Source organism: Cydia pomonella, chromosome 11 (assembly GCF_033807575.1).
Source record: "Cydia pomonella isolate Wapato2018A chromosome 11, ilCydPomo1, whole genome shotgun sequence".
Lineage (NCBI taxonomy): Eukaryota > Metazoa > Arthropoda > Insecta > Lepidoptera > Tortricidae > Cydia > Cydia pomonella.
Genome location: NC_084713.1, coordinates 22,041,809 through 22,064,864, shown reverse-complemented (window position 1 = coordinate 22,064,864; position 23,056 = coordinate 22,041,809). Strand labels below are relative to the sequence as shown.

Genomic DNA, 23,056 nt, shown 5'->3' with positions numbered 1-23,056 from the left:
ATTTGTGCAAAAATTAAAAGTGTATTGCACTCCGGTTTTCCACTCGGCCAAATTTAAGACATCTTCGTGAATAAAAAATTGTTCTGAAAAAAAAAATACAAATGGTAACATGACTAAGATGGCTCAAAATTTGGCAGTGAAACCGTTTAAATGGCGCCCTAGAATTGAAAATTAACGTAAGGCTAACAAACAGTGAAGTTACAGTAGCCAGAATTATTGAACGTGTATGGCCAGCCAATTTTCACATTATTCGTTACACCAATCTTACATGCGTCTTACAAAATGTAATTTTAAACGGTTGGCGCATGCGTTTAAAAACCACTAGTTTTTCTAAAGCATTTATCTTCATCCCTACTTTTTCTAGAAGTTCTTCATAATGATTGGTTAAAATAAATACGCGTTTATTTGCAATGGTTTTTAAACGCATAGCTTGTAAATTCGCTTGTAATATCAACATTGAAGTTATAAATCCTGGGCACGAAATTAAAATTATTTAAGCTCTTTTCATAATCTTATATCACCTAAGATTTGAATTTTTTTATTTTAACATCTTATCGTGTAAATGGCGGTACATGTTATGAAAATATTCAGCACAATAAGCTTTCACAGTTTCTTAAATCATACTAGATATTTTCGTAAACTATACAATATCATTTACTGATTTCAACACACTAAATCGACCTTTCGCAACATAAGCGGTAGACTTTATATCTAGGTCCAATGTTGGTAAAAAGTTATCGCCGTCAGCTTCGGGTAGGTTGAAGGCTTGGCCGCGTGAAGCTGTAATTTTTACTAAGTAAAGATGTAATATGAGACTAAAACTGGTTAATAACGCAGATTCAGTCTCAAAATCCAGCTATTTCTATTAAAAAAACTTCGCGCAATTTTACCAACTACCTGACATAAGTGTACCTGTCAGTTAAATCTGTCGAGTGTTAACTTAGTCAGCATCAAATATACAGTAACAGCCAAAGTGGGAAATTAACAGACCTTTGATACCATAGAAATAAACCCGATATATCGTCCACTTTACCGTATTTGATGGTGAGTGTACATGTAGTCCGGGAGTGTGGGAGCCCTACCTCGTCGAGCCGGGAGCAGCAGACTAGCTGGGCGGCGGCGGCGCGGCGCTGACGATGACCTGCACCACGTAGCCCGGCGTGACGCCCGCCTCCTCCACCAGCAGCCGGTCGCCCAGCAGCTTGCCGCCGTAGAACCAGCGCTGGCGCCACGGCTCTATGTCTTCTTGAGCCTGGGAGGAAAATATAATACTATTTTTCCTACTCCTATACTGTTATCTGTCATTTATGCATTCATTAACACGAATATAAGAGCATACATAAAAGGTTTCAAGAAAAGTCTATATTGTCTATTCCTCATAAAAGCTCTTGTGCTTTTATAAGCTATAACGTTACTGCGATTAATGGCTACCAACCTAACAAAACCAAAACGAATACAGTTTTAAACTAAGTGCATTGCTGCCAACTTACAAAATATTCATTTGGTTGCATAGTAAAAATAATTACTTCATAAGTCAGAAACACGCATGTGACACCCGTAATATAGCAACACCCATAGGCTACGAAGACCGCTTAGCGTTGCTTGTTAGTCTCCGTAGGCTACGGTGGCCAAAATTGAAAAAAAACTGTCCAAAAATTTAATTTAGCAAGTAGCAAGTACCAGGGCCTCATGAGTTACGAGGAGGTGTCGCCGACCGGCCGGCCGCGGCCCGGGGCGGGCCGGGCGCGGAACAAGGTATGCTCGCGCGTCTTGGCTATATACTTTTGCTTTGTTTACCTAAATTAAGATTTATTTTTGTTGACTCGTAGGAAAAATATTGTATGCAACGTTGTATAAGTAGGTCAAAAAATGCTCGTGGCGTATTCCTTTACAATGTTCGCCTACGCCTTCGGCTCCGGCTCACATTGTAACTCACGCCACTCGCCTTTTTTGACCCTTCTTATACAACTGTTGCATAAAATACTATTATACAATCGTGATATAATAGAGAGCTTTTCAGTCGAGTACCGTGTTTTGGCAACGAAGCTTGCTGAGTTGCCAAAGTCAAGTACGAGATTGAAAAGCTTGATTATATCACCATTATATACAATATTTTTTTTACGAGTCAATAAAAATAATACTTTAAACTAATAAAAACATAAATAAAACAAGCCAAAAGTATCGCGAGCAGCCGCGATACCTTCATACTCGTACGCGCCCGGCCGCCGGGACCCGGCGGGGTGGTCGGCGACACCTTCTCGTAACTCATGAGGCCCTGGTACTTGCTCCTTGCTAAATTCAATTTTTAGACAGTTTTTTCTTGATTTTGGCCACCGCAGCCTATGGAGACTAACAAGCAATGGTAAGCGGTTTTCGTAGTCTATGGATGTTGCTATATTAAAGGTGTCACATGTGCGTTTAAGACTTACGAAGCAATTGTTTCTACTTTACAACCTAAAATATGTAAATAATTAATTTGAGCTATCGTTTTGTTTCGTCCTCTTGACCGCGGCGAGCTGTGATTGGGCTATTTCATTATAGTTGACTAAACCGTTTCGAAATGAATATTATAGTTGAGTTGGGAGCCCATACATGAAAAGTACCCAATTACAATTTGGTGTACGAAATCTTAATTCAATCATTACAGTCGACGAATAGAAAAATAATGTTTTGACATAAATTACATTTTTGATACAATCTTTTTAACTGTACTTTTCTTTCAACAGCAACTAATATTCACCGAGACTTTCAACAAACACAATTAAGTTGCGTTGTTTTATCAAAGAGTTCATATGGCGACCTCCTGTGTCCATCATCAGATCAGCTCGATGATACCATAATATTGCATTGTCACCCAACTTACATGTATGTAAAGTTTCAGTTCAATCGGATAACGGGAAGTGGGTCTAATTTAGCTTGCAAGATTTGACCCAAACATACATACAAACTTTGCAAGTTAAATAAAAGCTTGTAAAAACTGGGCAAGTGCGACTCAGACTCGCGCCCCAGGAGTTCCGGTCTTACATCACGCAATCATTTACAAAGTTTAGGGTTCCGTACCAAAAAGGTACAAAAAAACCCTTATGTTGCGACTCTGTCTGTCCGTCTGTCTTTCACATTGCTAAATATCTCGAGAACTACTTACGCTATTGATTTAAAATTTGGAGTATATAAGAAGAGCTCAAATTAAACATTATAAAACATTTTTTTTTCTATAGTGAAAAATGGAATTATGAAGGAAAATATGGAATAAATACCATTGCCCGCTCCTTGTATGTACTTACGTGTAGTTTGTTCTTGCACTGCGCTATGCTGTGCCTGGCGGTGGCTGCGAGAGTCACGTCGCGACATGTGTGCGAGAGACGCAAGCGCAGAGCCACCTCCGCGCCGCCCTGCAAACAGAAAGTGACACATTTTAACAGTATATTACGTAAACAAGGATTTAAGAGGCTGTCAATACCTAAAGCGCGCACACTGTCTATTTGTATTGGAGTAAATGAGATAGCACTGTCGCATGTTACTGGGCCTGGGCAAGGGAATAATAAGAAAAATATTTAAATAAAAAAAAGTGGATTATTAGTGTAATATTTTACTCAACAGCGGTTTAGATATAAATGTTTTGAAATTGTAATTTTAAGACCAATCTTTGCAATTATTTTCTATCGAGCCGATTTCGTTCAATCGTGTATCGAGTACAACCACGGTCTTTGAAATATAATTAATATGAACATATATTTTTCTTACTAGACTAAAACAAATAGTCTTTCTTAAAAAACTGTTTAAGTAACATCAATTTCAAGGACATTGGGTGTTGACAGCCTCTTAACAGCAGAGTGTGATAGAATCAAGCGCGCGAAGTGGAGTCTTGCTAACCAATGATCATCTCAACTGCAACGCAGAGCATATAAGGCAAATCGAAGTCATTACACTTTTTTTAACACTACGTACCGACGTAGCCACCGGGCCACACTATGAGTAGGGTCTAGTGTTGTTTGCCTGCGGTTTTCTGTAAGGTGGAGGTACTTCCCCAGTTGGGCTCTGCTCTAAATCTGGAATGACATCCGCTGTGCTGTGCCCTACCACACAAAGCGAGAACCAATTCACAGTGCCCATACCTCTCTTTAAAATAGGTACGCCATTCAGTATGTAACCGCTTCAACCATGTACATTCAACCGCAGAGATACTCCCTGCATAATTGCATACAGAGTTTGCATGCACATTGAAAATATTTACAAAATTTCTATAAGAATAAACATGTGGTTTTTTAGAAAGGCCGATTTCCGATTGCCACTCGATTATGTTTAAAAAAGTGAGCGAGGCGAGTCCGTTTAGTAACACAAGGCAGGTAATACTAGAACAACCTAAGTAAGTCTTTATTCATTGAAATGTAATTTAGGAATTAGAGGAAATACTGACCTCCACTGGCTCCGACCACTCTGCGGGGGAGTCGCGCCCGCTCGCCTCCTTCACCATGTTTATGGGGGGCGACAGGCAATAGATCGGGACCTGAAGATAAACAGGATGGTTTTTAATTCAAAGATGTAATAAGTCCCCAGCCCGCTTTTAAACTTATACATTTAAGCTCAAACTCAAACATTTAAGTATTTAGAAAATAAGTTGTTACAAATGTGTAGCTATAAAATACAATTACGAATATCGATTCAATGAAATATTATAATTAGAGCTTAAAGAAGTATGCAGTATCGCTTTGGGCCAGCGAGGTAATGTCACTATAATTAACAATAGTTAAGAATCAATAAATTAATTAATCTAAACAAAATGTAAAAAACAAAATTGTATGATATAAATAGTAATGCAAATAAAATTAATTTTAAAATCAAAATTTAAAAAACGTCTAAATAGGTATTAATACATTAAGATATCACATTTGAAAAAAATTCACTCATACAAAACAGCGGTTGAGATATACAGTCTACACGCCCAATCTCCAAGTCATAAGAGATCTGTGCCCAGCATTAGGGATTTAATATATTCGGCCTATGCCCCTCCGACTGAAGGGTAAAATTTATAAAGCCATCATAAGACCTGTCGTCATGTATGGATCAGAGTGTTGGGCCCTAAAAGTGACGGATGAAAAGAGATTGCACGTAGCGGAAATGAGAATGTTAAGATGGATGTGTGGTGTTACAATAATGGATAGGATAAGGAATGAGTATATAAGAGGAAGCCTGAAAGTTGCACCCATAATAGATAAAGTAAGAGCGAATCGCCTAGCGTGGTATGGGCATGTGATGCGGAGGGATGAAAGTCATGTGACGAGAAAGGTATTACGAATGAATGTGGAGGGATGGAACGGGAGAGGAAAACCTAGAAAAAGGTGGATGGATTGTGTGAGAGATGACATGAAACGAACGCGAGTGAATGATGAGATGACGGGTGACAGAAAGATATGGAAGAAAAAGACATGCTGCGCCGACCCCAAATGAATGGGATAAGGGCAAGCGAATGATGATGATGATGCCGAATAATTATTGTAATTTTAAGACGTAAATAAATAAATAAAACCGATAGTTCTATGGTGGAGGCGGATCTGCGCGAGCTTCGAGTCGACATCTGGCGAGAGGTCGCACAGGACCGAGAAAAGTGGCGCTGCGCTGTCTTGTGTCGGAGGCCAAGTCTCATTTTGGGTCGCTGAGCCAACGGAGTAAGTAAGTAGTAGTAGTGATAGTTCTATTGGAAGTATTAGAATGAATTAAATTATTTTCAGAAAATATTTTACTTTACTGTTCTACCTTAGGGATGGCTAGAGGGCGCCGTAAGCCTTCAGTAAGAAATGCGTATACTTGGAGAAATTCGACAAATGCCGCCGTGACCCCGGTGGCTGAGTGGCTCAGGCACCTGCCGCGATAGCAGAGGGCGTTGGTTCGATTCCAGCCTGGGGCACTGGAGGCCTTGGTCACTTTTTCTTATAGTCTGTATCTTTAGGTATTTAAAAAAAGGTAAACAAACAATTTGTACATTTTCGGGTAGTTTTAATATTTATTGGTTAACCAACCAAATACAAAACCGCCTGGATCTGTCACTGAACGACCTGACTTTAAACCTACATTATTTGATCATGTAATGTTTTCATCTACCCTCAGCTGCCTTAAGGAGCCATTTGAGGGTAGATTTTGTTTACCTTTTTTTAAATACCTAAAGATACAGACTATAGTATATGACATTTATTTCAGTTTATAATTCGGTAGTTTTCTAAAACACGAAAAACTAGTTCAACACGGAAGACCTGTGGATCTATATTCCAATCCGCCTATATGCGAGCGTAAAAACATTTGAGATTAATTAAACGTTGAACTCTATTGGCGTTCACAAACGTCTGTCAAATCTAACAAGACGCTGATAATTGTTCATCGTCATTTGACATTGTATTTGCTAGAAAGAGACAAAATTCAACACAGGTTTGCAAGTTTTATGAATAAAGGTCCGACCATAACGCTGCTTAAACTACGGAACCCTAGAATCGGGGCACCGTTGCGCAACCGAAGCCAATGACCTCGTGTTTGGCCAGAATACCCCTCACCGCACCACCCGCTGCAAAATATCGGACGAGCAGAACAATGCGTTCGAAATAGAATTTCGGTCCGTCTAGCAACTCGAGTTACCCCGCACTGACTATACGGACGAGAGAGGGGTAATGGTAGGAACCTAGGCGGGAAGGCTTATTTTTTTATGAATTGAGGCATAATATTATGAATTTGCAAAAAGAAAGAAAACCGTATCATTTTATAGTGTTTTGTGAGAAAGATTGTAAAGTTTCATATATTTTCGATAATAGTTGCAGTAGCAATAAGGATACAACGGAAAAAAAATAGGGATGACTTCAAGATTTTTTTTCTTCGCTTATTTAAATTAAAATAGATTTTCAGAAAAACCATATTATTTCTCATATCCTGTAGATTGTTATATATATATTTCTGATCAGAAAGTGTCATATTTAATATAAAAAATGGTTCACAGTAACTCAGTTTTACGGTATTTTGAAGGAGGAGGAGCCTTAAAAACCGGACAAGTGCGAGTCGGACTCGCCCACCGAGGGTTCCGTACTTTTTAGTATTTGTTGTTATAGCGGCAACAGAAATATATCATCTGTGAAAATTTCAACTGTCTAGCTATCACGGTTCATGAGATACAGCCTGGTGACAGACGGACGAACGGACGGACGGACAGCGGAGTCTTAGTAATAGGGTCCCGTTTTACCCTTTCGGTACGGAACCCTAACAACGGTGACGCTGCGGAATCGCAGTGACGTGCATCGTAAACGCACGTCAACGTCAACGGTACGCTTACGATGCGTCACTGCGATTCCGTAACGTCAGCTTTTTTTAAGCAGCGGTGTGGCCGGACCTTTAGGAAGTAGGTAAGTCATATATTCAATTTATCAAAATCAATAACACCTACGACAAAATTATTTGTACGGCTGACCTGAAAATGGAATATATAAGAGACGTAATCATAAATAATAGAATGAGGGTCACCCACACATTGTCTAGGTAGTAGGTAATGGCAACACAGACAATACCAAACGAGGTTGGTCGATTTTATAAAAATAGATGAGAATATATTTTACAATATTTGTTAGATTTTTTTATTGTTTCATGCTAACCAATATTGTAAAAAATATTCTCATTTATAATCTTTAGATTTTTTCTTTTTCATACAAATTTAATATTATTTTCAATGTACGCTCACATCAGTGTGTTTGACGTTGCTTGTCACGCTTTAAACGTAACAAAATTCGCAATACATTGCGTCTTAGAATTAACTTCAATGTTTAATAAAAATTAAAACATAAGTTATTTTTACAAGTTTCTGAACAAATGTTGGTGAGTTTGAGGAGTACAGCCTACAGTTTAATTTATTGCTCCTGTTGCAGGAAACACCCCGTATTATATTGATCCTAGATAAAAGTGTTTCAAATGTTTTTTGTATACAATTTTATGAAGATTATTTACGTTTAAGATATTTTTTGCTATGGGCCACCGTTTACGTGGTATTTACGAAAAACTAAAAAAAACTTGAAAATTGATTATAATTAACTTTCCCGTTTTGATATCTTTTTAAATATTGATCCTAGCGAAAAGTGTTCCACATGTTTCATATTTAATTATTCATGTATAAGATTTTTTTTAGCTATAAGTTATTCTTTACAAATTATTTTACAAATTATTAATTATTAACGATAAACTAAAAAAAGGAACCTTAGAATTGATTAAAATAAACTTTCCCTCTTCAATATTTTAAATATTGATCCTTGTGAAAAGTGGACTGAATCATTTTTGTAGAACATTTTGTGTAAATTATGTACGTTTAACAACCTTTGTTTTGCTATTGGCCACCGTTTACGAGTTATTTACGAAAATATAAAACTTACCACAGAATTGATTTTAACAAAACTTCCCGCTTTTGTATCATTTTAAATATTGATCATAGCGAAAAATAATACGGTATTTCTTGTATATTATATAGATTATTTGCGTATAAGAAAATTATTTAGCTATGGGCCACCGTTTACGAGTTATTTACGAAAAACTAAAAAGGGACCTTTAAACTTTATCTACAACTATGCCAAATTTCGCTTATACATAAATTATTTCCTCCGATTTTCCTTTGTGTGGTGGCCTATTAGGTCGGGTAAAGGAGTCCCGCATTTTATACCCAAGTCCCGCAATTTGATCGCAAATGTACCGCAAATCTGTGCACTAAGGTTGGCAACCCTACTTCGGACCGTTAACATCTGCTGAGGATGCCTCGTAGAGAGGCGAAACACGTGTCGAGTCTTGTACTTTCGGTGGTGGATTGTTATTTTTATTTGCGTAAGTATTTATTTTTGCGGTGGGAGGGCGGGAACATTAATTGCATGTAAAAATACGCAAGTAAGTATAACGGGTTAGCACTGATTGACTAGCACGTTATCTTTTCAGGGACTAGCTAAGTAATATTTTTTGTTTCAATTAAGATGGATTTCCGCAAAGTAACGCCTGATTCTATTCATTACGCAAATAAAATTCGAACCCTGGAACTATGAATACACACTGAGAACATTTTAGAAAGTCGAATTATAAGTTATATTAAGTATTAAAGTCAGGATGGGAATAGTAAGCGATCCGCGTGATCGCCACAATGAGTCACCGCCGTCACACAAATTATCTCGAATCGATACCCGATCACATTCGTTCACCACAATCATTTCTATTACTCTGTTATTATACGTAATTGAGCAGAATACTTAGCTCGATGATAATAATGTCGGTTATAGTAATGTTGACCTAATATCATGAACTTTTCTCACTCCACCAGCCCACATAACACAAACACCTACGTAATATGGGCAAAACAGATAGCCCCATATGCAGAGCGTGCATGGAAGCAAAGGAAACAACAAAACATATTCTCCTAGATTGTAAACAGGTGGAAGTATACAGGAGCAGATACCTAGGGAATTAGGGACTCCGTGCACACTAAAGGAGGTAGTTAGCAACCTGAAGACATTGCTAGGTGGTTGGAGGAGCTGGGGTGGTAAGAGTACCTCGTTTTCCACGCAGCATAGGCACAATGGTTGTTGATTTGCGGAAAATGGCCACCAAATCTAACTAACTTCACCAGCCCTTTAAAAACCTGTAAACCTTGATCGAAGCACCCGGATCCCTTTGTTCGACATAATTATTGAAAGTCATTATGTAATGATAGCCACATTATCATTAGTCATAACTCTGAAACCGTTTACTTTTCCGGAATTTCCTTAGGTTATCCTATAGATAGGTTAGGTTTGTTTTATGGCAATCCTGAAAAGTAACGCGCTTCTGAAAAAAAAAAAACAAATTATGACTAGCGAAAATGCGGACAAACAATACAGTATGACTTCAAACTTTATGGGAAACAAGAGACCCCGAAGCACCATATCATACTACTCGTATCCACATACTGTTCGGTCAAGGGATTTAATTTCAGTTCCATTTTGTACCTTGTACCAGTGACCCAGTGACTTTTGGACCCGGGTACGTCCTTAAACTACTTCCAAAAGAGAGGTATGGGCATTGTGAATGTCATCTCGCTTTGTGTGGTAGGGCACAGCACAGCGGATGTCATTGCAGATCTAGAGCAGAGCCCAACTGGGGAAGTACCTCCACCTTACAGAAAACCGCAGCCAAAATAACACTAGACCCTACTCATAGTGTTGTGTTCCTGCCGGTGAGTAAGGTTGCCAGAGCTCAACGAGGGGAGGGGGAGGTTGGTGTATTAGGGTTGGCAACGCGCATGTAACTCCTCAGGACTTGCAGGCGTACATAGGCTATGGAGACTGCTTACCATCAGGCGGGCCGTATCTGCCAAGGTCCCAAATGTAGTAGACCTAGTAGTAGTTTTTTTTTTATACAGGAGGCAAACGAACAGACGAATCGCCTGATGTTAGGCAATTACCGTCGCTCATGGACATCTGCAACACCAGAGGGATTTCAATTGCGTTGCCGACCTTTAAGATGTGAGTACGCTCTTTCCTTGAAGGTTTGAAGGTCGTATCGGTCCGGAAATACTGCAGGCGACAGTTCATTCTACAGTTTAGCTGTGCGAGGCAGGATGTTTCTGGAGAAACGGATTTTCAAGCAAAAATGTACTCTTCTACAATAGGTTAAAGTCGTAAAACATTCGCTAAATGTAAATAGCCAAATAGAGGTTATTTTGACATCTTTTTAACCGACTACAAAAAAGGAGGAGGTTCTCAACTCGACTGTTTTTTTTTGTATGTATGTTACTCGATATCTCCGAGAATCGTGAACCGATTTTCAAAATTATTTTGTTTAATCGAACGGGTATAACCCCGAGATGGTCCCGTTGGCACCAAGTCGGGGTCTGATGATGGGATCTTGGAGAAATCGAGGGAACTCTTGAAATGTTATAGGTACATGTATGGCGCTTTTGGTAACATTTGAAGTCGGTTTTATTTTTTGTTAAAAAAAAAATATTCTAGTGAAGATACAACCGTCCCTGTTTGTGAGCAATAAGTAAACATTGTTTATCGCAAAAACAACTAGTCTAACTAGTTATAAATTATAATCATTTGTTTATAGTTAATTAATTACCATTTAAAAACGAGGTATTAGAATAAGTCACCCTTGAAAAATATATGAATACTTACGCTTGAAGCTGAAGAGTTTTATTTAGGGGAAAAAAATGATTACAGGAGATAATTAACTTTTTACAAAGAATTACAAAAGATAACGTGGAAAGAATGAAGTCTTATCGCTTTTACTGCACTATTAAAATTGCTGGGCAGTTCATATGGCCGATCACAAAAGGGCATAAATTTAGTAAGGAATTTTATTCTCTATGGGGGGAAGCGGTGGTGGCCGAGTGGATATGACGTCCGACTTTCAATCCGCAGGTCGTGGGTTCAAATCCTGGCTCGTACCAATGAGTTTTTCGGAACTTATGTACGAAATGTCATTTGATATTTACCACTAGCTTTTCGGTGAAGGAAAACATTGTGAGGAAACCTGCACACATCTGCGAAGAAATTCAACAAAGGTGTATGTGGAGTCCCCAATCCGCATTGGGCTAGCGTGGGGACTATAGCCCGAGCCCTCTTGCACATGAGAGGAGGCCTGTGCCCAGCAGTGGGACGTATATAGGCTGAATTATTATATTATTATATAGGGGGGCAGATCCCCCCTTTTGGCGACGCCCCTGTCGTCTCTTTTAATGGCCGCATCAGTGAAAAGGCAACCTTAGATTCAGGCAGGCAAATAGTGACGGATCCTTTGTTCTATGGTAAAAGGTGTGTTACGGACGTTACGGCATATTTGATCATTTTGGCTGTCACATCTATTAGATATGCTGACTCTACAAGATTATAAATAAATAAATAAAATAAAATAAAATGTTATTTATTCAGGTATTAACCCATTAAATTACAATAAAGCAACAATACAATAAAATAAAATATACAATTAAAATATACAATTAAAATTAAGACTAAAAAAAATAAAAAATTAAAAAAATAAATTAAAATTAAGTATATATAAATATACTGTCTGTACAACTCGCAACAGAGAAAAAAAACACTCTCAACAGACATCTCAAGGTAATGAAAATAAATAGAGACGCCTCCTGTCCACACTGTGGTAAGGAGGAAACTAGCTTCCACCTACTAGCAGAATGTATCATGTACGCGGCACTGCGATATAATAATACATTCGGTAGAGACTCACTAAAAGAAAACGAACTAAAGGACGTCGAACTTAAAGATATCCTTCTGTTCTGCAGGAAAACAAGAAGATTTGAGGAGATTGGTATGGGAATGCCGCCGGGACAGTAACCTGCAGCTCCAACTTCAGGGAACTGGGCTGAATGAACGCAACACGCGATCGACAGCCCGCCTGCTTCCGGCCGGGCGTCCCTACACTACATCTACATCTACATATATAAATATAGGTACATACGAATACACGGAGTAAATCTTAGTTAAAGGGTCTTAAACGAGATAAGAAACGTGTTACGTATTCATATCGATAAATACAGATATTGATGGGTACAAAGATTAATATATTGAATATATTAGAGCTGTTATTCAATTTTATTTTGCATTCTGACGTATTTTCGCGCATAAAGTAAAAGACCTAAGCATACTCATTCTTGTGGTACAAAATACCACATTGGTAGCAAACAAGCATACAGCTCGCCTGATAGTACGCGGATACCGTAGTACCCGGACATTAGCAAACCAGGGATGTCACATCAAATGGGATTCAAAAAGCTATTCTTCCCTATTAATATCCAATTCAAATCAATGGCGACGAAATGTTTAGATATTTATGAGCTTGACTGCATCATGAGTCAATTGAGTGTCAATGACTTATGTCACAACAATGGCGCAGACCGCTTTAAAAGGATACAGGATGTTATACTAATGGAACCCCAATGATGGATTTAAATACCTACCAAACACAATAAGCCTCTTCTTCCTCGCGTTGTCCCGGCATATTGCCACGGCTCATGGGAGCCTGGGGTCCGCTTGACAACTAATCCCAAGATATGGCGTAGGCACTAGTTTTTACGAAAGCGACTGCCATCTGACCTTCCAACCCAGAGGGTAAACTAGGCCTTGTTGGGATTAGTCCGGTTTCCTCACGATGTTTTCCTTCACCGAAAAGCGACTGGTAAATATCAAATGATATTTCGTACATAAGTTCCGAAAATCTCATTGGTACGAGTAGGGATTTGAATCCGCGACCTCCGGATTGCAAGTCGCACGCTCTTACCGCTAGGCCACCAGCGCTTCCTAAAAACGTAAAACGGGACCCTATAACTAAGACTCCGCTGTCCGTCTGTCACCAGGCTGTATCTCATGAACCGTGATAGCTAGACAGTTGAAATTTTCACAGATGATTGTATTTCTGTGCCGCTATAACAACAAATACTACAAAGTACGAACCCTCGGCGACCGAGTCCTACTCGCATTTGTCCAGTGTTTTATGACATAGGAGGCAAACGAGCTAGAGAATCAACTGATGGTAAGTAATAACCGTCGCCCATGGACACCTGTAACACTAGAGGGGTTGCAAGTGATTTGCCAGCCAAGATGGAATTACAATTACATTAATCTTTTCTTGAAGGTGTAGTTTAGTGAAACTACATCAAGCTATGCTTTTGAATCCCAATTAAAATGACAGTTTGGCCAACCTCCCATCATCCTGCTTTTTTTTTACTTCATAAGGATGTTGGTTCAAAACCCTGATGTGAATCGCTTTGCAATAAAGGAAACCCTTTTCAGGAACTGGAAGTAGGGTTGCAAATATTAGGATGAATGCCATTGCAATAGGGAGTATTACTGACGACCAGTTTGGCCTAGTGGGTAGTGACCCTGCCTACGAAGCCGATGGTCCCGGGTTCAAATCCTGGTAAGGGCATTTATTCGTGTGATGAGCATGGATATTTGTTCCTGAGTCATGGGTGTTTTCTATGTATTTAAGTATTTATAAATATTTATATATTATATATAATGCTTTGCCCATTGACATAAGACGTGCTCAATCCCTACCCATTTTTAAAACACGTCTAAAAGAACACTATTTATCTCTCTCTTAGTCATGCTCCTTACACTCATATCTTTTTCTTACCTGGTCGTTATTTTTCTCTTGCTTGATTACTCATTATGTATTTATGTATTTTGTGTAGGTATATGTAGTGTATTATTGTTGCCTATATAATATATGTAGTTTATGTAGTTTATTTCTCATTGTTTGTAGTTTCTATTTACTTATTTTATAAACTTTACACTTATGTGGTTTTGCACTGCCCAATAACTTTATTTCTAGCTACTGAATCGCTATCTGAAGGTTGTCTGGAAGAGATCGCTTTTTAGCGATAAGCCCGCCTGTTGTTACCTACTTACTTATGTCCTTTTTTTTTGTTTGTAACATGTATGTTTCTTTGTAGTGCACAATAAAGTATTTTATTATTATTATTATATATATCGTTGTCTAAGTACCCTCTGTGGGACTTAGTCAATTTGTGTACTGATGTCCTATAATATTTATTTATTTATTTACTGCTATGTTCTGCTACCAGAGAGCAGCACTACCACACATTTTATAACATATCATAGAATAATTCATACATACTATGCTTTAAACATTTTTTGAGTTTTTGCCATGACATTGATACAGAGACCTACCGCGAAAGGCGCTCTCCCTCGAAAGGTATGCCCTCAGTATATGCTAGAGGCGCCCCCTACATAGTTTTCAGTGATATCCCCTATTAATTTACATATTTGTTGGTAAAATAGAAAAAAAGGTAGATTGGCTTCGAAATTTTAAAACTCCAGACAGAGACTTTTATATTTTTACACAATATTTTTCAGTATAATTTTCCTTATAATATCAAAGTGTTATTATTTACTTAGCCAACAAGTGTGTGTTATCTACACAGGATTTAAACTGCAAGTAATTGCTAATTAAATATGTTATTTAAGTATTATTTTCTAACTATGTGAGTAAACATTTATATTTTATATGTACACCCACAGTCAGAAGTATGGAAACACGGTTGTTTTCCTTAATTTTCTGTCTTTGTTTTATAATTGTAACCTAAAATTTACATTAAGCAACCACAGAAGGTAAAAAATATTCGCTAAATATCAAAACATCCTAAAAAGTTGTCAAAAACAAAAAAATAAATTAGTAAAAAGTAACATAATTACGAGTATACCCTTTTAATTGCTTTCAAAAATGTTGAACGGCAAATATTTGAAAATGTTCTACTATTATATTTACCATTTTGTTTGTAATGAGTAGTATATATTACATCGCTTAAAAATCACACTTTTCTATTAAAATATAAGCTTGTTTCCATACTTTTGGCCTTGGGTGTATGTACATCTCCATGTGGTATTAAGATCGATCTTAGTTTTTTCAAAAGATTAAAAAAAGGAGTACACAGGTTTTTAGCTGTAGTTTTTTGCTGACCTGCATCTTGCGCTACTCCAAGTATGGACTCGCGGGCGAGAACATAACTCATGCTAGACGGAATGGGGTCAATAACTTAAACCCATTCTTGAGAGAAGATCACACTCTACCCAGCAGCGTGGTGCTTATAGGTGATGATTTTTCTCTAAGCTAGGGGTTCCAAATCTTTTTCAGTCCGTGGCTCAGTTAGTTTAAAATTTAGTGGCCAGTAAGGCCAACCTAGCCAGGCTATTCGAAGTAGATAAGCTACATTGTGAGGAGGTTTACCCCACGGCACCCTCTTTACTGTCTATGGCCCACCAGGGTGCCAGGCGCAGTTCGGGAACCCTCTAAGCAATTGCACCTAAAATTTTTTTACAAGTGGTATCACTCCATTGTCCTTGCAATCATTGAAGGCAGTGTATTGAGCAAGGGAAGAATGTATCATCTGCGCCATGCTATATGGGGATGTGATTTGTGATTATTTTCTGTCAAACATTGTTTTTAGTAAACAGTGAGAATTCTGTACAATACCATTATCTAATCTGTGCTTTAGAACTCTATTTTTTTATTTCTATTGTTTATCGAATTCACTGCCAACGTTTTCGTAGCGCTACACGCGTAGCCGATTCTAGCGTTTTCCCGCTTTGTAGAGGAAAGCGACTACGAACAGAGCGCCTGCCAAGCGGGTTCCCGGCACTCAATATGTTATACTGTTATACCTTCATAATATGTATCAGTTACATAGGTAGCTACATATCAATGGTGGGTTGCACTATACATAATTGAAATCTCATTAGTAATAAATGAATAGTGTCCTCCTAAAGAGCACTTGACAACACAAAGACTTCTGGCAATCATTCACCGCATCCTTAGCTACTTTGGTCAAGTTACGCGCAGGGAAGACAATGCCATGGAGAGGCTGGTTATTCAGGAAAGAGTGGACAGCACAAGGCCCCGATTGCGGCTCTCAATGCGCTGGACCGACCAAGTAAAAGCTCTCATCGGGTCACCTTCATATGTGTGCCATGACCATGACTACTCTGATAAGAGTATTCAACTGAGAAGAAGATGAAGAATCAGCTTATCATACATGGAAATACAAACTACGTATGATTGCATCGTTTTGGTGCATCAGGTCCAAGACCCATTACAGAAACAAACTAGAAAAAGAATGATCTGTATGCACTTCTGATATTTAATCCAGGATAAAAATAAAAATTGCATAATTCATAGCAATGTAATAATTAATTAAGTATAATAAAGAAAAGGTTTCTACCAAAAAGGTATTAATTTTTTGATGTTTTATAAGGATTACAACTTACTGGAATATCAAGGACAGTAAAAATATTGTCATATTATAAGTTGGGCAAGTTTTGACCTTAAAAAGTGAATGTCAGTCATATAATTGCATATTACTAGAAATTATATGTTTTCAATGTTAGCATCACCATTAACATTATTTAACATAAATTAAGATGTTACCCTTGAGTAGTTTTCATGGCAAGTTCAACCAGAATTGTTTACATGATCGGTTTAATTCAACAAAACATTAGATATCAATGGTTTAAGCATAGTTTAAGTGTGTGAACTTGTAAATACCTTTTAATTACTTTTATGTACCACTTTTTATGTAAAATAAAGACATAGAATTTAATTGAATAGTAAATCAAACAAATAACCATAGAAATTGTGTTTTGCACTCTCAAAATAGTAATAATATGTTGCACAATAGAAATACTAGCAAGGTTATATATTCATAATAAATTTCTATTCATAACTGACCTAGATCAATTAGGTTCACATTTCTCCTGTAGACATAGCAAAAGATAAGGGGTATTCTTTTTCTATTAACATTTAAAATCATTACTTATATGGACACAAGCTGTTAATGTCCATAAGAGATCTGTTTTAAAATCTGTGTATGACCCTACACTGGCTTCTCACACTGTCAGATCCACTATCACTACCCAAAATGAGATAAAAATATTAGACTCACCTGATATCTAGTCCCCCACTCATCATAGCACTCTGTGAGATAGCCATTAGGCACGGATACACTAGCGCCGTCCAGGATCGCCTGTGCCAGCTGGAAATCCATAGCCTCCGCCGCCACGGCCGCAGCTCGCAGTGCATCCCATATCTCCTTCCGACCCTCAAATGCAGGCGCCGTGTCCCAAAACTCGTCCCGCTTACTCCGCAGCTGGCCCTCCGTGAGCGGCACGTCCGATTTCCACCTGATCGTCTCATGGCACAGCGACTGGTTCTTCCTTAAACCACCTAAAAGAATGCCTCCGTTTAGTCACAGTTCACACCACGCATTAGCCGTCACCACGGCGACAGAACTACTACCGACCGGAATTAGGCCGAGACACGGTGCCCGAAGACTCCTCGCCCACGGGCCCGCTTCTGCTCCTAGTTATTCCGATGCAGCCGCCCATTTTGATCACATTCTACAATAGCCCATTTAACAAATATTTACAAAAAAATATTAACAAATAACATTTTATCTTCTACTGTCAAAGGACTATAGCTGTATTGGTTTTGTTATTGCACCGGGTATTTGTTTTATAAATTATGCAATATGAACAGTATCATTATGATCTAATATTTATAATACTAAATTTCATGTCTCATTTCTTGAATCAAATCATATTAAATATCATACTACACTTTCTTTTATTGATTTTTTTTTAATTTTTGATAAATCTAAACGCACCATCAACGAATGATGTTAATATTAATACGAAACCGATATACAAATTCATTAGTAACGATAAAAATAATATGTAAATTCTAATGGCGAAATATCAATGGCCGTAGAAATTAGCATCTCAAAATCACATTTTTTTTATGCAATTTTAGACGGAATTGACATGAAAATAATGGCAACTCAAAATATGACATGTGTTTGACATTGACAATTTAAACCTGTCGATTGTGTTTTGTGTTGTGTTCAATTTTATCTAATTTTGGGATGGTTTTAGTAATTATTAATTTGATTGATTATACGGTTTAATTTAGTATATGAAATATGCATATCAAAGAACAGCACAAGATTACATCGGTAATGGATCTCAGTTTTACATATAAATGCGAAAACAATGTATAAAATACATAAAAGTCATCAAAACTTATCTCGTTCCAGGCTCCTCCAACCGCTTACTATATATCCGAATTCATATCAGAGGATGAAGAAAAGTCTATACTGTCAAATATCTACGCGTCGCCGAAGCCAAAATGGACGCAGCTTAGTAACAGAAGACTTCAAAACTGGGGCGGAATTCCACACAGCAAGGGCATGATCGCGGAGACAATTCCAACATGGCTGGATTCCTGCTTACAGACCATTCATAATTTGAACGTCATGGGAGGACACAGACCTAACCATGTTTTAGTGAATGAATATTTAGCTGGGCAAGGAATAATGCCACATCTAGATGGTTCTTTATTCTACCCAACTATAACAACTATATCTGTGGGTTCTCACACTGTTTTGAAGTTCTTAGAACCATGTGAAGGTTCTGAAATGACTTCAAGACCTGTGTTCTCATTCCTATTGGAACCTAGAAGCTTATTAGTTCTTCAAGACAAGCTTTTTAGTCATTATTTACATTGTATTGAGGAGGTCTATGAGGATACTTTGGATGATTCAGTCATAAATTTAGGGCTGTGTTCTGACAGATATGGTAAAGGATCAAAAGTCAAAAGGGACACAAGGATATCACTGACAATTAGACATGTGCCTAAAACTAGTGCTTTTAAAATTAATATTGGAAATAAAAGATAACATTTTGATATCTCATTTTATTAAGTTTTCACACAATTGTAACCTTATTTGTTGAACTTGGTTATACTTTGATCAATTATATTTTAATTCTAAGAATTTATTAAGGTGAGTTCATTTCCATTTTCAACTTATCCATCATTTTATTTTTAAAAGCCAATCCAATGTATATGTAGTTGTAAAACCAAGTTTATTTACTTTTATTTAAATCTATCATTACTTATGTTACTGTAATATTTAACTGAAATTGTACCATTTCACGTAAAAAAAAAGTTAGTATTTTATACATTTTTGAATAATTTAATACCACAAATTGCACTATATTATCACTCAAATACATATGGAAAACATTGTTATCATTAATATTATTTATTTGTATAATATTGAATCATCCTCCATGCTCCCCTTCTAGATTCAAAATTACAAAAACATAAATCACCATTCCCCAAAATCTAGTTGGCTTAATTTTCTTGCTATACACAATGTGTATTTAACTTTTAATTTACATTATTTTTGTATATTTTTTTGTCATGGGCTTGTCTAAATTATTGTTTAGTTCTAGATATTTGCGGAATGGGGTGGGTTACTTGGGCCGAAGGCTGTTGGCCTCCGAAGCCAGCCACTCACCTTGTGAAAGCGGTGGTCATAAGGAATTGGGAACAAGTGGAGGCAGTGCAGGCGCCGTCAATTTGGTAAGGAATCTTGGCATATTAACAATACCAATATTATGGGCACTATGAATGTCATCTCGCTTTGTGTGGTAGGACTGGTAGGGCACAGCACAGCGGATGTCATTCCAGATCTAAGGCAGAGCCCAACTGGGGAAGTACCTTCACCTTACAGAAAACTGCAGCCAAATAACACTAGACTCATAGTGTTATGTTGCCAGAGCTCAACAAGTGTTAGGGTCGGCAACGGGCATGTAACATGTCTGGAGTTGCAGGCATCCATAGGCTACGGAGACTGTTGGTCATCAGGCGGGCCATATGCTTGTTTGCCACCAACGTAGTATAAAAAAAACAAAAATATTCATATTCATTACTCGTTAGGGAGAATACATGCCTTCATAGCCTGCGTTGACATTTAAGTAGGTGCTCATTCAAATTTAAATTACATTTTTATATAAGGGATAAATACTTGTTCACATACCTTTGTCCACCAATGGGGCCCTAAGCGCTAAAACAACCAGTGGTGGAAACCCAAACCGTAGCCAAATGGCAAAAAACGGAACCCTTATAGATTCGTCATGTCCGTCTGTCTGTCTGAATATGTCACAGCCACTTTTTTCCGAAACTATAAGAGCTATACTGTTCAAACTTGGTAAGTAGATGTATTCTATGAACCGTATTAAGATTTTTACACAAAAATAGAAAAAAAACAAAAAAAATTGGGGGTTCCCCATACTTAGAACTGAAACTCAAATTTTTTTTTTCATCAAACCCATAGGTACGTGTGGGGTATCTATGGATAGGTTTTCAAAAATGATATTGAAATTTCTAATATCATTTTTTTTTCTCAACTGAATAGTTTGCGCGAGAGACACTTCCAAAGTGGTAAAATGTGTCCCCCCCCTGTAACTTCTGAAATAAGAGAATGATAATACTAAAAAAAAATATATGATGTACATTACCATGAAAACTTCCACCGAAAATTGATTTGAACGAGATCTAATAAGTAGTTTTTTTTAATACGTCATAAAAAAAATATAGGTCTTCAGAAATGATATTGAGGTTTCTAATATAATTTTATTCTAAACTGACTAGTTTGCGCGAGAGACACTTCCAAAGTGGTAAAATGTGTTTCCCCCCACCCCTGTAACTTCTAAAATAAGAGAATAATAAAACTAAAAAAATATATGATATACATTATCATGCAAGCTTGCACCGAAAATTGGTTTGAACGAGATCTAATAAGTAGTTTTTTTTAATATGTCATAAATGGCACGGAACCGAACCCTTCATGGGCGAGTCCGACTCGCACTTGGCCGCTTTTTTGTTGCTATTTGTCATGACTTTAGTTTTGCTGTAGTTCATTTCTAGTCCAACTTTTTTACTCTCTATATTTATTGTCTTGTACTAACCGTACTAAATATTAAATGAATACTGAAATAGTCCCACTTATAGGTATAAGAAGTACCTTCTATGATCTGAGGTTCCATTGGACTGAAGCTATAATTTTAAAAGAATGAATGAAAAAGAGTAAAGACGGTGCCTAGCGTCAATTTTTACTTGTTAGACCAGTAATGTATGGTGAATAGTTCAAATATCAAACATTTATTCAGCAAATAGGCCACAGGTACAAAATAAAAAATAAACAGAAGGTCTGTTCCCGCCGTTCTTGAAAATACATACCTAAACTTGCCCGACTCACTAGGGTTCCTTATGTATTAATTTCGAATTTAAAAAAAGAGTAGGTAATATAAGTTTACAGACATACATTAGTACATTACGATACAAGTGCGAAAAATAGGAAATTCAAAACGAGTGGCGATAAATTAAAACACGACCGAAGGGAGTGTTTTAAATCGACACGAGTTGCGAATTACCTATTCGCACATGTATCGTACAACGTTTTACAGTACATATGGCCCTTTAAATGTTCGACACAGTAACGTAATATGCTAATTTACGCACTAGTGCGAAAAAATAGCACCATATGTACTGTAAACATCTTATCATGTTTACATTCCTTAGAGACTGCATTTTGACGTACAGTCAACCAATTTGAATCCTAGGCCACTATAGAACCTTTGTCGCTTTAACTACTCTATACATGACATGCATCACTCAATAAGCACTGTCGTAGAAGTCATTATGACATGGTTCTATAGTGGCCTAGGAATCAAATTGGTTGACCGTACATGATAGTAGGTACCTACGTAGCGGCGGGGATGTCAAGTGAGCAACGCGCACACAGCCCGACTAAGCTCTGCCCGAGAGTGCCCGAGAACGCCTGTAAATGTAACGTCTGTGTGCGTGCGGCGAAAATGGCACTTTGTACTGAGCGAACTCTCTGGTCCGGCGCGCGTCGCTGCTATTTACTTTGTGCCACAGAGGCACTTTTACATGTCCATTTTTACAAATAATAAAAATTACAAAAGACAATTACTAATATGGAATCGATCAAATAATACATACTTTATTAGAGATGTATACTGTCATAAAAAAATAAAACGAACAAATATTGAAATTCTTTAGAGATGTATTAGTCTGTAAGTGTCAGAGATAAAATATAAATAAAAACATTAGATTATCCTTAGGGCCGGTACAGACGGACTGCAACTTGTATGGGAACTGCACGTCGACGTTGCAGTTGGAGTGCAGTCGGCATGCAGTTCCCATACAAGTTGTAGTCGGGTTGCAGTCCGTCTGTATCGGCCCTTAGAGATGTAGAGGGTCTCCAAGACTTTAATTCTTATCTAAATAATTAAAAGACAAGAAATTAAATCAGACAAGAACCTTATGAAGTGTTTCACGTTAATGCCAAGTTGCTGTCAGTTGACAATATGACAATTGTCACATGTGAAACTGGGGCCCAAGATATGTATGTGTGAATTGCTTGTGTTTTGGTTTCAGAAAGCGGCAGTATGCGGCGTGTATACGGATAAAGACGGCCGGTTTGAGCTGACTGACTTCGCTAAGGAAGTCGATGCGGGGAGCAGTAATAAGCTCACCCAGCATCTTAACGTGTAAGGCCTGCCATATTTTAACGCGTAGAGCTTGTGCTATTACAAGAAATAGGTATTTAAGGCCACTCCACGCGTCTCTCGAGCGTCGGCGTCTAGTCAACTCTCTGGGCTATAACCCCGAA

General features: G+C 37.7%; 3 protein-coding genes across 3 annotated transcripts in view; 2 read left to right on the top strand and 1 right to left on the bottom strand.

The window, feature by feature from the left end:
• Positions 1-784: 784 nt before the first annotated feature.
• Positions 785-18,328, bottom strand: LOC133522523 (ubiquitin domain-containing protein 2). Its single transcript, XM_061857885.1, has 5 exons — positions 17,816-18,328; positions 17,459-17,739; positions 4,418-4,507; positions 3,285-3,392; positions 785-1,252 (listed from the first exon to the last, which is right to left on the bottom strand). The coding sequence occupies exons 1-5, from the start codon at positions 17,898-17,900 to the stop codon at positions 1,106-1,108; spliced, it is 711 nt and encodes a 236-aa protein (XP_061713869.1). The 5' UTR covers positions 17,901-18,328; the 3' UTR covers positions 785-1,105.
• A 52-nt stretch (positions 18,329-18,380) lies between these two features.
• On the top strand, positions 18,381-19,257 carry LOC133522528 (alpha-ketoglutarate-dependent dioxygenase alkB homolog 6). Its single transcript, XM_061857889.1, has 2 exons — positions 18,381-18,526; positions 18,608-19,257. The coding sequence occupies exons 1-2, from the start codon at positions 18,494-18,496 to the stop codon at positions 19,247-19,249; spliced, it is 675 nt and encodes a 224-aa protein (XP_061713873.1). The 5' UTR covers positions 18,381-18,493; the 3' UTR covers positions 19,250-19,257.
• A 428-nt stretch (positions 19,258-19,685) lies between these two features.
• The window catches only part of LOC133522502 (cytosol aminopeptidase-like), a 37,527-nt gene continuing 34,156 nt past the window's right edge, over positions 19,686-23,056 (top strand). The window contains exons 1-2 of the mRNA XM_061857857.1: positions 19,686-19,938; positions 22,822-22,934. Coding sequence (XP_061713841.1) covers positions 19,777-19,938; positions 22,822-22,934 — 275 coding nt within the window. The 5' untranslated portion in view covers positions 19,686-19,776. The remainder of the gene's footprint in view (positions 19,939-22,821; positions 22,935-23,056) is intronic.